The 11,832-nt window shown below is 46.4% G+C and overlaps 2 protein-coding genes across 2 annotated transcripts; one reads left to right on the top strand and one right to left on the bottom strand.

Annotated features, from left to right (window-relative positions):
• Positions 1 to 1,723: 1,723 nt before the first annotated feature.
• Positions 1,724 to 1,918, bottom strand: LOC100412918 (mitochondrial import receptor subunit TOM7 homolog). The gene has a single exon (XM_002746001.5). The coding sequence runs from the start codon at positions 1,901 to 1,903 to the stop codon at positions 1,724 to 1,726; it is 180 nt and encodes a 59-aa protein (XP_002746047.2). The 5' UTR covers positions 1,904 to 1,918.
• A 3,763-nt stretch (positions 1,919 to 5,681) lies between these two features.
• On the top strand, positions 5,682 to 10,866 carry CYTL1 (cytokine like 1). The gene is made up of 4 exons (XM_002746003.6): positions 5,682 to 5,844; positions 7,997 to 8,041; positions 8,213 to 8,341; positions 10,267 to 10,866. The coding sequence occupies exons 1-4, from the start codon at positions 5,695 to 5,697 to the stop codon at positions 10,330 to 10,332; spliced, it is 390 nt and encodes a 129-aa protein (XP_002746049.1). The 5' UTR covers positions 5,682 to 5,694; the 3' UTR covers positions 10,333 to 10,866.
• Positions 10,867 to 11,832: the final 966 nt, after the last annotated feature.

Genomic DNA, 11,832 nt, shown 5'->3' with positions numbered 1-11,832 from the left:
CTTCAGAGCCGGCAGCACAGCATCTTGCAATCTGTCTCACTCTCTGTGGGAAGTAGAAAAGTTCCTTTTTAAAGTTTCCTTTTTCATTAAAGAATAAGTGTGCTAATAACTTTGTGAAGCCCTATCCTAGGTAGCTGTTAGACACGCCGTGCTTACAGGCACGTAGTACATTCTATGTCCTTGTACTTTAACCAAGATATCTGTGCTGGACGTGCTCACAGGCATAGCCCAGCTCTCCACTGCTTTTACCTGTTTAGAAAGGTTTTAAGTTGTTAGGCAATCAGACTTTAGTTTAGATTGTGAGGTCTGCCTCCCGCCAACAGAGATCGAACACAGCAGTAAGGGTGACCCCAAATGCATAAGGAATAAATCTTACTCGTTTTTCCCTTGTTCATTGTTTTGTGTTTTTCCTTGTTCACTGTACTCCTGCGGCACGATGGCTAGTGAGGGTCCCCTTCCTGGAGTCCAGGAAGTAAAAATTGCATTGCTGAAATATCCTATGTCTCATGCTGACTTCTCTTTCTTTTTTTTTTCTTTAAGTGTGTGCGTATCTCCTCTACTTCAATCATTTAAGTTGGCAAAAGCGCCATTCCCAATCACAAATACACAGCACTCGTACAGGTTTGTTTCTGAATGGCTGTTTAAAGACAATCCTAAGTTATAACTTGGTTTGACCTAGATTGGAAAGAACCCAAGAGTGAAGTTTAATTGGCTACTATTTAAAAAGCATGTGACCGTGTAGATCATCTGTAAAATGTGTGAAGTGTTAAATAATTTTTGATATTACACATAAACCATACAAAATGCCTTTCAGTAAGTAAAAGGAACCATTTAAATACAGGGAATTCTAATTAGATGGGCAGAGTTAAGGCCAAAATTATAAAATAGCCATTGTTACCCATTTATCTTCAACCCTCACCTTTAAGAGGCAAATGAACACAAAACGCAGGTGAATCTTGCTTAGTTCTGAGACAGTGAAGGAATTTTCCCCATGTTTAAATATACTCACATAACCAGTTATATAAATCTAAATATAAAACCAGTCTCCAGTAAGTTTTAAGATGGCACTCACCACCGTTGAGGAAAGTTTGACATTACTAATGAAGTCTAATCATATCTTTAGAAGTGGGGAACAGTGATAGAATTTACTAAATTGGAATTACTATTAAAATCCGAAAACTGAACATATTCATTTAACCACAAGCCAGTCTTAGTTTTAAATCAGGACTGCCCAACAAAATATTCTGCCAGTCATTCCTGATGTAAATTCTGGTGTATGAGATCTATTAAAGTGTGGTACACATAAAAAAGTCATGGGACATTTGTTTCGTAATAAATAAGGCAGTGGCCAATTATTACTCATTAGTAGCTTTTTTGAGATAAGCTATCAAGTCTTCCCTTTCTCTCCCTTCTTCTTAATGCCGACAAAGATCATTTTTGTTCCAGGAATATACTTCTTGGGATTCTCCAAATCCTTCATCAGTGTATCCTCTCCCCAGATGATGCCTTTGCTTTTTTTTTTTTTTTTAACATTGTTAAAAACATTTATTCTGACACATTCTATCATAAGTTAGAGCAAGTTCCACTCTGCTACAGATTCATCTGTGACGAGCCTTGGGCCATCCAACTGGAGACCGAACGATGTCCCATCTCTTATCCGAGCCAGACACATCTTCCATGCCGTCTGCTAATTGCTTCCAAATCCAGAAGACCGAATAATCCTTTATCCCCAAAGCAGGCTCAGAACAGTTGGTTCGGGCATTCCAGGATATGCACCTCTCTTAAACCCCAGGTAAATTGCAAGAGGGATAAAACCCCAGCCGATGGCAAACTGACCCCCCTCGAAGAGCTGCTGCAGCCTCTGCTTGGCCTCTTTGCTCAGCTTCACCATGACGACAGCCATGTCGATCCCTTTGTTCTCATTGGCTTCAGTGTAAGTGAACCCAGAGGCCTGACCTGTCTTCCGCCCAAAGATACCATGGAGATTAGGCCCAGTCTTGTGCTTGCCTCCCTTTCCCTCGGTGTGACACTGGGAACACTTCTGAATAAGAATCCTCTTGCCTTTCTCAACATCACCCACATTTAATTCTTTTTCGTCGTTAGCGCAGCAAAGGTTACCGCTCGGAAGCCGGACGTCCCACTCTCCAAGTGCTGGTTTTTCTTTGCGGCACCAAGCAACTATTTCCAACACTCTCTTTCACAGAGACACACACACACAAACACAGACACACATATACACACACGTGCCTTCACGGCCACCCCACTTCCCCACTGCATTCCTCACTTCTCAGCTCTCACCTGAGATGGAGCAGCTGCCAGTGACGGATTAGGGGCTCCAGAAACAATAGGCTTTCTGTTGTCACACCGCTTACCCAGAGTGCCAATTGCCCTCATCAATCTCCAAGAGGACGGAAACTCTATCTCTGTCATTCACTGTCTTTTTACCCATCTCAGTGCCTGGCACACAATAAATAGATAGACACACATCTGGCCAATGAAGAATCCATCCAAAGACAATGTCGATATCTACCTGACAGATGTTCACCTGCTTGTTAGCTCTGACTGTTCAGCTCTCCTGGCATGATGGGGTCCATGCCCCATCTACAACATTAAGAAAACCAGGAGAGACCTTTTAGGGTAGACAAAGGCTTACCTGATTTGTGGGAAAATTCCTGCATGGATTTTTAACAATCAGAGCAGCCAACTGCTGAAGGAGCCTTAGCAGGGAGCAGAGAAAGAGCTGGTGGGAGGATTCAGGTGATTCATGGTACAGGAGACATTTGAGAACAGAATACACATGTGGGGCTCCACCAGCCTGTATCCAGTGCAGCATCTCACGGGATCCCCTGGTGGGGAACCACTCAGGCTGTCCTGCGTAGGTTTCTTAGTGGGCTTGTGCCTTAATCTCTGAGTAACACGAGTAGCCACACCTTCTGGATCATCCACTCTACCTGGCTGCGTGCTGGGTGCTGGGTGCTGACAAACAATGATGAAGACCATCCCTCTCTCTGGAGAAGGGCACGGTCGTTAAAAGAGACAGATGCCAGAGGGCAAGTCAACCTATCATGCTGAGGATGCAGGGGAACCCCGGAGATGGGCAGAGAGCAGAGAGAATTCCTGGGGTGTACACTTGCACACATTAGGCTTAGCATGCACACTTGGGCATGTTGGGCTCCGCACAGGCTGTTTTCTTTGTCTCCATCTGCCCTGGGAATCAGCACGAGGCACCTTCTCTGGAATGCTTCCTGATCATCCCACTCCTGACTTGGCGGAGATAGAAGTGGTGAATCCCTTGTGCCTCGTACAGTGCACAGCAGCCTCATTCCTTGTCTCCCCACTGAATGTGACTCCTCAGGGGCCCAGCATCCACCATGTCCCAGTTGGTACCAGTGACAGCTGAGGGCTACAGCCACTCATTGATTCATTCTCATACTCGATGGGAAGGCCCGTATGCCTCCTTGGAGCTCTGAGCTCAGATGATTTGCCCAAGAAGTCCCATGAATAACTGCATGCGGTGTTGCGGGTGGAAAAAGGTCAAATCTCCCAACAGCACATTTACCTCAACTTCAGACTCACAGACAGCTCCTGTTTTCCAGCCCGGCAAAGGCTCCTTGATCTAAAGGTGCAGGACTTATTTGGTCCGTGGGCTTGTTTTTCTTCCCTTAAATTCTCTGAATTAAGCCCATTCCATGAACACATCCAGAAGCCCTGGCACATTTCAAAGCAGACCTAGAGTCCCCGGCTGGGGCCAGCTAGTCTGCAGGGAGGGAGTGCGGAGACTTCTTTATCCGGAAGAGAACACATCTGTGCCTCCACTTGCCACCTCCAAGCACACACAGTTCTGCCCTGGCTGAGAGGGTGGTCCCTGTGTCATCTTGCTAGAGGTGTTTAGAGAACGCATTCTCACCTACAAAACAGGAAGGCATGGCTTGCAGTCCCTGCCCAGAGCTTTTACCACCAGAAACTAGATAAATAAAACATCGGGACTGGAAGAAACCTATGCTCAGGGAGATGCTATCCTGTTTACAGACAGGGAACGGAGGCCAGCTCCAGGAGGGATTTCTCCTGGCAAATACAGTGGGGACAAGCTGGAGCCGGGCTTCACCCCCATGGTTGATCGTCAGTCCAGCCCTGCTCCCAATAAACTAGGAGCAGGATGCCATGCTCTAGTTCACCCACCCCTGTGGGCTGCGTCTTGGTTGTTTTGTTCTGGGGATGTGCAGCTCACCCAGGACACTCCCCTTTCCTCCCTTGTTGGAGGAAGCTTTGGAGAAGGAAAAGTCCAGACATAGCTCCAGGGCTCCACTGTTCTTCCCAGCTTCGTATCCCCAGAGGCCCTCAGTTTCCTCGCCTGGGAAATGGGAATAATGCCGTTCACTTCATTGGCTGTGAGATATTCCCGATGGTAGCTGGTCTAGGGGTTGCTGGTGTGTAAGTCATGCTCAGTGTTAAGGAAGAACCTTCTCTCTTTTGACAGTTCCTGTTGCTTCCACGTGCCTCCAGCCTTGTGACCTCCAGCAAGTTGCTGGAACTCTCTGAGCCTCAGTTTTCCCACCTGGAAAATGGGACTCTTCCGTGGCACCTACGTCACAGAGACAATTGCTGGATTTAACGGAGACGGAGCTGTCAGCTCCGATCACTTGGAAACACACAATGAGCCTGGCGGGAGGTTTGCTCAGTGGTGCTGTGTCCCTGGATTCCTCGCTAAGGCCTTTTGAGGGAGCCACTCTTATCCTTCTCATCTCACAGACAAGGAGATGGAGGAAACACTGAAGGAATTTGCCCAGAGTCAAAGCCAGAAGCGAGTGACCCTGCTTTGCCCCCAGGGCGCCAATTGGAGAGCCTAAACCTTTACCTGCCACTGTCTTGGGAGGGCAGCCCCGATGGAGGGAGACGCACTTCTTGAGAACTAACCCTTCCTGGGGACCTGGGCTGAGAGCTGGAGGTAGAAGAGCGTGCGCATACTCACACTCCGCACACATACAGCCACTGAGTGAGCCAGTCCTCCAGACTGAGGACACACACAGCTTCTCAGAGGCTGGGGGAGCTCTGGCCCGAGGCTCACTTCCTGGCTAGTGATTGATGGGCGATGACATTGGTGTCCTGTCCTCAGCCCTTCAGCCCTGCACCCCTGCCCCACGGCAGGCTGCCTGGAGGGAATGATGCCCAGTCATCCCCTTCTAGTCCCTTTCCCTCTGGCACTATGTCCATTTTGACAAACGGTGTCATCCAAACCCAGGCCTGGATGGGATGATGCCCAGTCATCCCCTTCTAGTCCCTTTCCCTCTGGCACTATGTCCATTTTGACAAACGGTGTCATCCAAACCCAGGAGTGGTTTGCCCACTCCTCTCCTCCGACCCTCACCTCCTCCCGCCTCCTTCTCTTCTTGTCCCCCACCCCCTTCCATCTGCTGCTCCTGCCATTTCAGGAAAATTTCCTGTAGAGAGAGAAACTTGTTGCTGAAAGTGTGGGGGAGGCAGAGCCACCCTCTGTCACCCCGCACCCCAGGCAGCCCCTCCTCTTAACCTGGCGCTTTCGCGTCTGGAAGGATTCCTGTGCTGGCTGCTTCTCCCATCCTGGCTGGACGGCAGCCTGCGCTGCCCCCACAGGAAGTGGAGGCGTGGAGCCGCCCTGGGCCACCCCCCAGCCTGCATAAAGGGGCGGGCGGCGAGGCTCCACCAGCACCTGGCACCATGAGGACACCTGGGCCGCTGCCTCTGCTGCTGCTGCTGCTCCTAGCGGGGATTCCCGCCGCTCGACCTGCTCCCTCGACCTGCTACTCACGCCTGCGGGCCCTGAGCCGGGAGATCACCCAGGACTTCCAGATCCTGCAGGTCTCCTCGGTGAGTTCCCCGCCCGCCCAGGACAGAGAGAGAGAGAGAGAGAGAGAGAATACGTTTCTTTAAGTGAATGTAAATCTCAAGGGTATTTGTGTTTTATTCACCTCCTACTAAATACAATACTAGCGGTTTGCTTTCGTGGAAAAAAAAGATACCTAATGGAGATGACTGACGGGTTGATGGGTGCAGCAAACGACCATGGCACGTGCTTACCTATGTAACAAACCTGCACGATCTGCATACTATCCCGGAACCTGAAGTATAATAATATAAAGAAACAAAACAAGGAAACGCATTCAAAAACATCATAAATTTTGTTACTAGCAAATAGAAGATCTGTTGTAAAATGAAAAAAGAAGGAGGAGCAGGGGGAGAAAAGCAGCTCCCCATGGATTCCTCAGAGTTAGGAGGATGGAGGAATGAAGCTTGTGTATTCCTTTTCTTAGCCTGGTGAGCAGTGTGTCCTAAAAGGTGGCTCACAGACCTGGCCTCCACCCCTCATCTGCTAAGGGATTCCGGCAGATTGTCAGCCTCTGGCTCTCAGTTTTCTTGTCTGTAAAATGGAATGACAGCAGCACCACTCCCTTTAGAGCAACTTTGGCAAAGGCAGCTGTGAACAGAGGTCCAGCTCACAGAGCCGAGCCTACAGGAACAAGTGCTCAACAGGTGCCAGCTGCTGAAAGCACGACCTTATGAGAAAGACCTAGGGTGTCACAGCGTGGAAGTCCCAGGAGGGCTCCTGGGGACTAGAATCCAGGCCTCTGCCTGCTTCTCCATCACAAAATGCATTAAACTCCATTAAAAGCTTTGATAAAGTTTTAAAGTGTCTTTTAATCACTTGCAAATGTTTCAAACAAAACATGTTTCTCAGATGTTGGGGTTTACAATATCCTAACGCCTTCTTGGTATTTTCTTTTTAAAAGTTAAATTACATGTATTTTTTCCTAATTATAAAGGTATCTTACTTTGTAGAACAGTCGGAAAATGTACAAAGTACAAAGAAGAAAATAAATCTTGCTCATAATTTACCACCTAGAGGTAGCTGCTGCTATAGCATTCCGAAGGATGGTATTTCAGATTTCTGTCTACACATAAATACTCAAATATGTGTGTGTGTAAACAAAATTTGAATCAAACAGCACAAGCAGTTTTGCGACTTTTTAATGACACCATCAAATCAGGTAATTTTTAACACTTTATTGTACAGTTTCACCACAATTTACCCACAAGTTTCTTATCAAATATAGACAGTGATTATCTTTTAAAGTAATCTGATTTTAAAAGGTTTAAAAAATTCATAGGCTCTGAACTGCAGAGCAGGAAGAAAGGGGAAAGATTATGCCTTCTAACCTTCTAATTTCACAACTGAGAACTAAAGGGGGGCACTGGCCTGTGGCCACACGGGGAAGACTGAGAGGGCAGAGGATGAGGGCTTTTGGCCTCCACCCCTGTACAAAAACGGAAGCCCAATATAGAAATGTAAGAGTATGCATATATATGTACTTGTGTATTACTATGTTATACACTATATTCAACCATATGTAGAACACTTATATATACATAAAACACCTATAACATATATAGGTAACTAGTTATATATAATATACATGATATATCTAACTAGTTATATAGCTATATATAAATAAGTAACCTATATAACTAGGTATAGAACATCTATATAACTAATGCATATAATTATATATTTTACTTATATAATTATATATACTATCTATAATTACATGCAGTTATGCAGCTGTTAGATAACTAGTTATAGAACTGTTTTATAGATGTACATACACATTGTATATATATACTTACATTGCTATATTATATATTGCTATTTCTGTATTACAGTTATAGGACCACTTTTAGGTATGTACATGTATGTATATTTCTGTACGGGTGTGTGTATAAAACAGCTCCCTAATTCATGGCAAATGATATAAAGGTTGCATCCTAAAAGTCTAACTCTGGAGGCACAGTCACCCATTCCTGGAGGATGTGACATATGGCACAAGAAAGTACTGTGCATGCCGTAGCATCAGGGAGGCCCCCGGGATCTGGGTCGATCTGGCTGTGGAGAGAGCGGACAGGGAGCCTTTAGTGACAAGGTGTGCCCTGTGGGCATCCCAGCAGCCTGTATCCCTTTCCACAGGAGCCGTGTGTGAGATACCTGCCCAGGCTGTATCTGGACATACATGTAAGAGGGCTCTCCCTGGGGGAGGGAGGTCTGGGGCTGAGGGACTCGGGTTTGGACCTCTGCTGCTGGCTGTGTGGCACAGAGTCAGGGAGAGATCTTATGCAGCTCAGTCTCTGTCCCTCTGGCTACTGACTTCTCCCTCAAGCCCCCTCCACTTTGCCCCACTCGCAGAATTACTGTGTGCTGGACAAGCTGCGGAACTTTGTGGCCGCAACCCAGTGTCGGAAGGTGGACCTGGTGGATTCCTTGAAGGAGAAAGCACGGAAGCTGTACACCATCATGAACTCGTACTGCAGGAGAGTAAGTGGTTGCCATTGAAAGTCCATCTTCCACTTGCTATCACCGAAGACTTTCTGAGCTTTTCAAAGAGGAGGGTTGGGAGGAGAGGGGGACAAGGAAGAGGAGCAGAGATGTTTCACAGATGCTTTCAGTTCACAAAGCCCTTCCTCAACCACGGTCGCCTTGTTCAGTGATGGGGTTCAGGACAAGGCTTCTTTCCTCCATGAGCTGCACACTGATGCAGGGTCTACACCCCACCCACATAGGTAGACTCTGTCAGGAGCCAAATGGGGCAGGTTAGAGGAGACTCTGCAGGAGGGACTTCAGGTGTGCTCTGATAAGAGAATTCTGGTAAGAGAGGGGAAAGGGACAGAAAATCAGCAATAGTTAAAAGGTGGGAAGTAGAGGCAGGTGACTGCAGGGCACAGACTTCAGCATCAGAGAGCCCTGAGCTTGGGTCTATGTATCTCCCTGCTTCCCAAGGGAGAGTGCCTGTCTTAACCTGTTTCTGCTGCTATAACATAATAGCACAGGCTGGGTAATTTATTTTTTAAGAAGAAGTTTGTTTAGCTTATGGAGGAGGCTGGAAGAAAGTCTAGGAGCATGGTGCTGGCATCTGGTGAGGGCCTTCTTGGTGTATCATACCATGGCAGAGGTCATCACACAGCAAGAGGGTAAGAGCCAGAAAGAGTTTCCTATTTTACAAAGCCACTCCTACAATAAGCAACCCTCTCCCAAGGTAATGACATTAATTCATTCATAAGAGCATAGCCCTCACTAATCCATTCATTAAGTCAGAGCCTACATTAATTCATGTACAAAGGCAGAGGGATTAAGTTTCCAACACATAAACTTTTGGGACCATATTCAAATCACAGCAGTGGCCCCTTCACTCCTCTGAGGCACAGTTTCCTCAGTCCTGAACCAAAGACATCATAGTCCCACCTCATGAGACCGCGGGATGGATAATAATAATTACACCCTTACCTTGTGTGGGCATTGCAGCGACTCCCTTGATCCTAAGAAGCCTAGGTAGGGTGACCAAATACGGAATTCCTAGCACCATGCCTGGCCCAGAGTAAGCGCCTCTGAAAGCTGTGGTAATTAGCTCTTAAGTTATAATTTCTTTGTTCCTATATGAAAACTGCGTTATGCATTCCCCCCATGCCCACACCCAGTTTCCTCCTCCTTCATGCTCCCCTTGGTTTGTGGGGGAAGATAGGAAGCTGATACAATTACCATCCAGTGTGATGAGTATTGGTATTGAATGAAGTGAGCGCTGGCCTGCTCTTCATGGTTATTCCTATGCCTGGCCCAGGGTGCTGCTCAGCAACTAAGGTTCATTCATTCATTCCCTCCTTCACCCATTCATTCCCTCCTTCGCCCATTCATTCCCTCCTTCACCCATTCCCTCCATCACCCATTCATTCCCTCCTTCACCCATTCCCTCCATCACCCATTCCTTCCCTCCTTCGCCCATTCATTCCCTCCTTCACCCATTCCCTCCTTCACCCATTCCCTCCTTCACCCATTCATTCCCTCCTTCGCCCATTCCCTCCTTCACCCATTCATTCCCTCCTTCACCCATTCATTCCCTCCTTCACCCATTCATTCCCTCCTTTGCCCATTCCCTCCTTCACCCATTTATTCCCTCCTTCGCCCATTCCCTCCTTCACCCATTCATTCCCTCCATCACCATCTATCCATCTGGTCAACCAATGGATGCATCAATTCCATAAGTGATAATGATTTTAAAAACCATGAAATTACATTGGAATGTAAAGTAAGAAGTGATTAGTTCTTTTTTTGGGAGAGTAAGAGATGGGAAGTTTTCACACATAGGGGAACAACTGAATGAACTTCGAGGATAACCAAGAGCCCTATCGTTGTATATGGACTCCATGACCATCTTCAGTAACTTTCCTCTCATTGCACATCTTTTTTAGGATTTGGTATTCCTGTCAGATGACTGCGGCGCCTTGGATTACCCAATCTCAGAGACTCAGCGCTAAGGCAGCCTAGACCAGACAAACAACCCAAGAGGACTGAAGTTAGGTCAGCTACCCAGACTCCATGAGCCAAAGCCACAACCTCCACTGGTCTTGTGTTAGTTGCATCTGAAAATGTTGTGTGTCTCTCTACCTTAACTCCTCTGAGCACAGAGTTAGCAACATGCTTCTCATTCCCTTTACTCATGTCTTGCCAGGATGGTTAAATACACAGCATGTTGATTTGGTCACTAGAAAGAAGAAAAGGACTAACCGGCTTCTCTTTTATGAACATCTATCTTGAGAACATGCAAAATAGTATGTTTTTATTACTGGTGTAATGGAGTAAGGGTACTGTTTTTCTTGATAGAAACCTGCTTACATTTAACCAAGTTTCTATTAGACCTTCTCTTAACACAAACTTTCTTCACTTTCATTTAAAAAGAAATTAATGCTCTTAAGATACATTTGCAAGTTTTTTTGCGTAGTGCTGACAGGATCCACTCTTTCATTGAAAGGTGATGAAAATCAAATAAAGATTATCTTCATAATGAGAAACACACGTGTCCTGCTGCATGTGTCCAAGGATGATGTCAGGGGTGTGGTGTTTTGTTTTTTTTTTTTACACTTCTCTTGAAAACTGCTCTAAGCATGATGTGTCTTTCTCCTTCTTTCAGTTAAGCTCAGGTGTCTCTGGTTCTGCTTCATCCATATGTATGAATGTCTACTCTTTAAGTGTTGGGGATGCTCTGGCTTCTGTTGAGGACAGATTGTTCCTTTGGGGATATACGTTGGGAGCGGATTGCATCATACCCACAGGTAGTGCTCTGTTGCACTTATCACAAATATCAGCTATTGACTCCACACAGCGAACCCAGAGAAGGACATGGAAGGAGGCTGAGGCTTACGTGGGTTAAGTAACTTGCCCAAGGCCACTGACTGCTAAGTGGGGAAGCCTGGATTGAACCCAAAGTCTGTGGAACTCCAAAGCCCATGCTCTTACCAGCGTGGCCACCTTGGCTCTCTGCAGGTGAAACATGCTCGTCAAATTAATTTATGAACCCAACAATAAAATCTCAGTGAAGAAACTGGATTGTTGAAAAAACATCTCAAATGTTGATTTTGCTGAATTCCACGTTATGTTGGGGGCTTTTGGTTTCTTTTTCTCCCATCTCAACATTAAGGCCAGGCTTTTCCCCCTTAATCCTAGAGGCCTCTAACTTCTCAGACGATTTATGAGAATGATTTATAAGTTTTTATTTTCTATTTAGAAGCACAAATCCACAGAATTATTAGTTTCTGGGGCTACTGTAGCAAGGGACCACAAACTATATGGCTCGAAAGAAGAGAAGTGTATTGTCGCATAGTCCTAGAGGCCAGAAGTTCTGGAGTCAAGGCGTCACTGGGGACACACTCCCTCCGATGATTTTAGGAGAGGATTTTCCTCATCTCTTCCTGGATTCTGGGTGTTGGCGGCAATCTTCACTATGCCTCGGCTTTTAGATGCATCCTTTCAGTTTCTGC

The sequence above is a fragment of the Callithrix jacchus genome, chromosome 3 (assembly GCF_049354715.1).
Source record: "Callithrix jacchus isolate 240 chromosome 3, calJac240_pri, whole genome shotgun sequence".
NCBI lineage: Eukaryota > Metazoa > Chordata > Mammalia > Primates > Cebidae > Callithrix > Callithrix jacchus.
The sequence above is the reverse complement of the archived record's forward strand: the minus strand, read 5'-3'. Positions and strand labels throughout refer to the sequence as shown.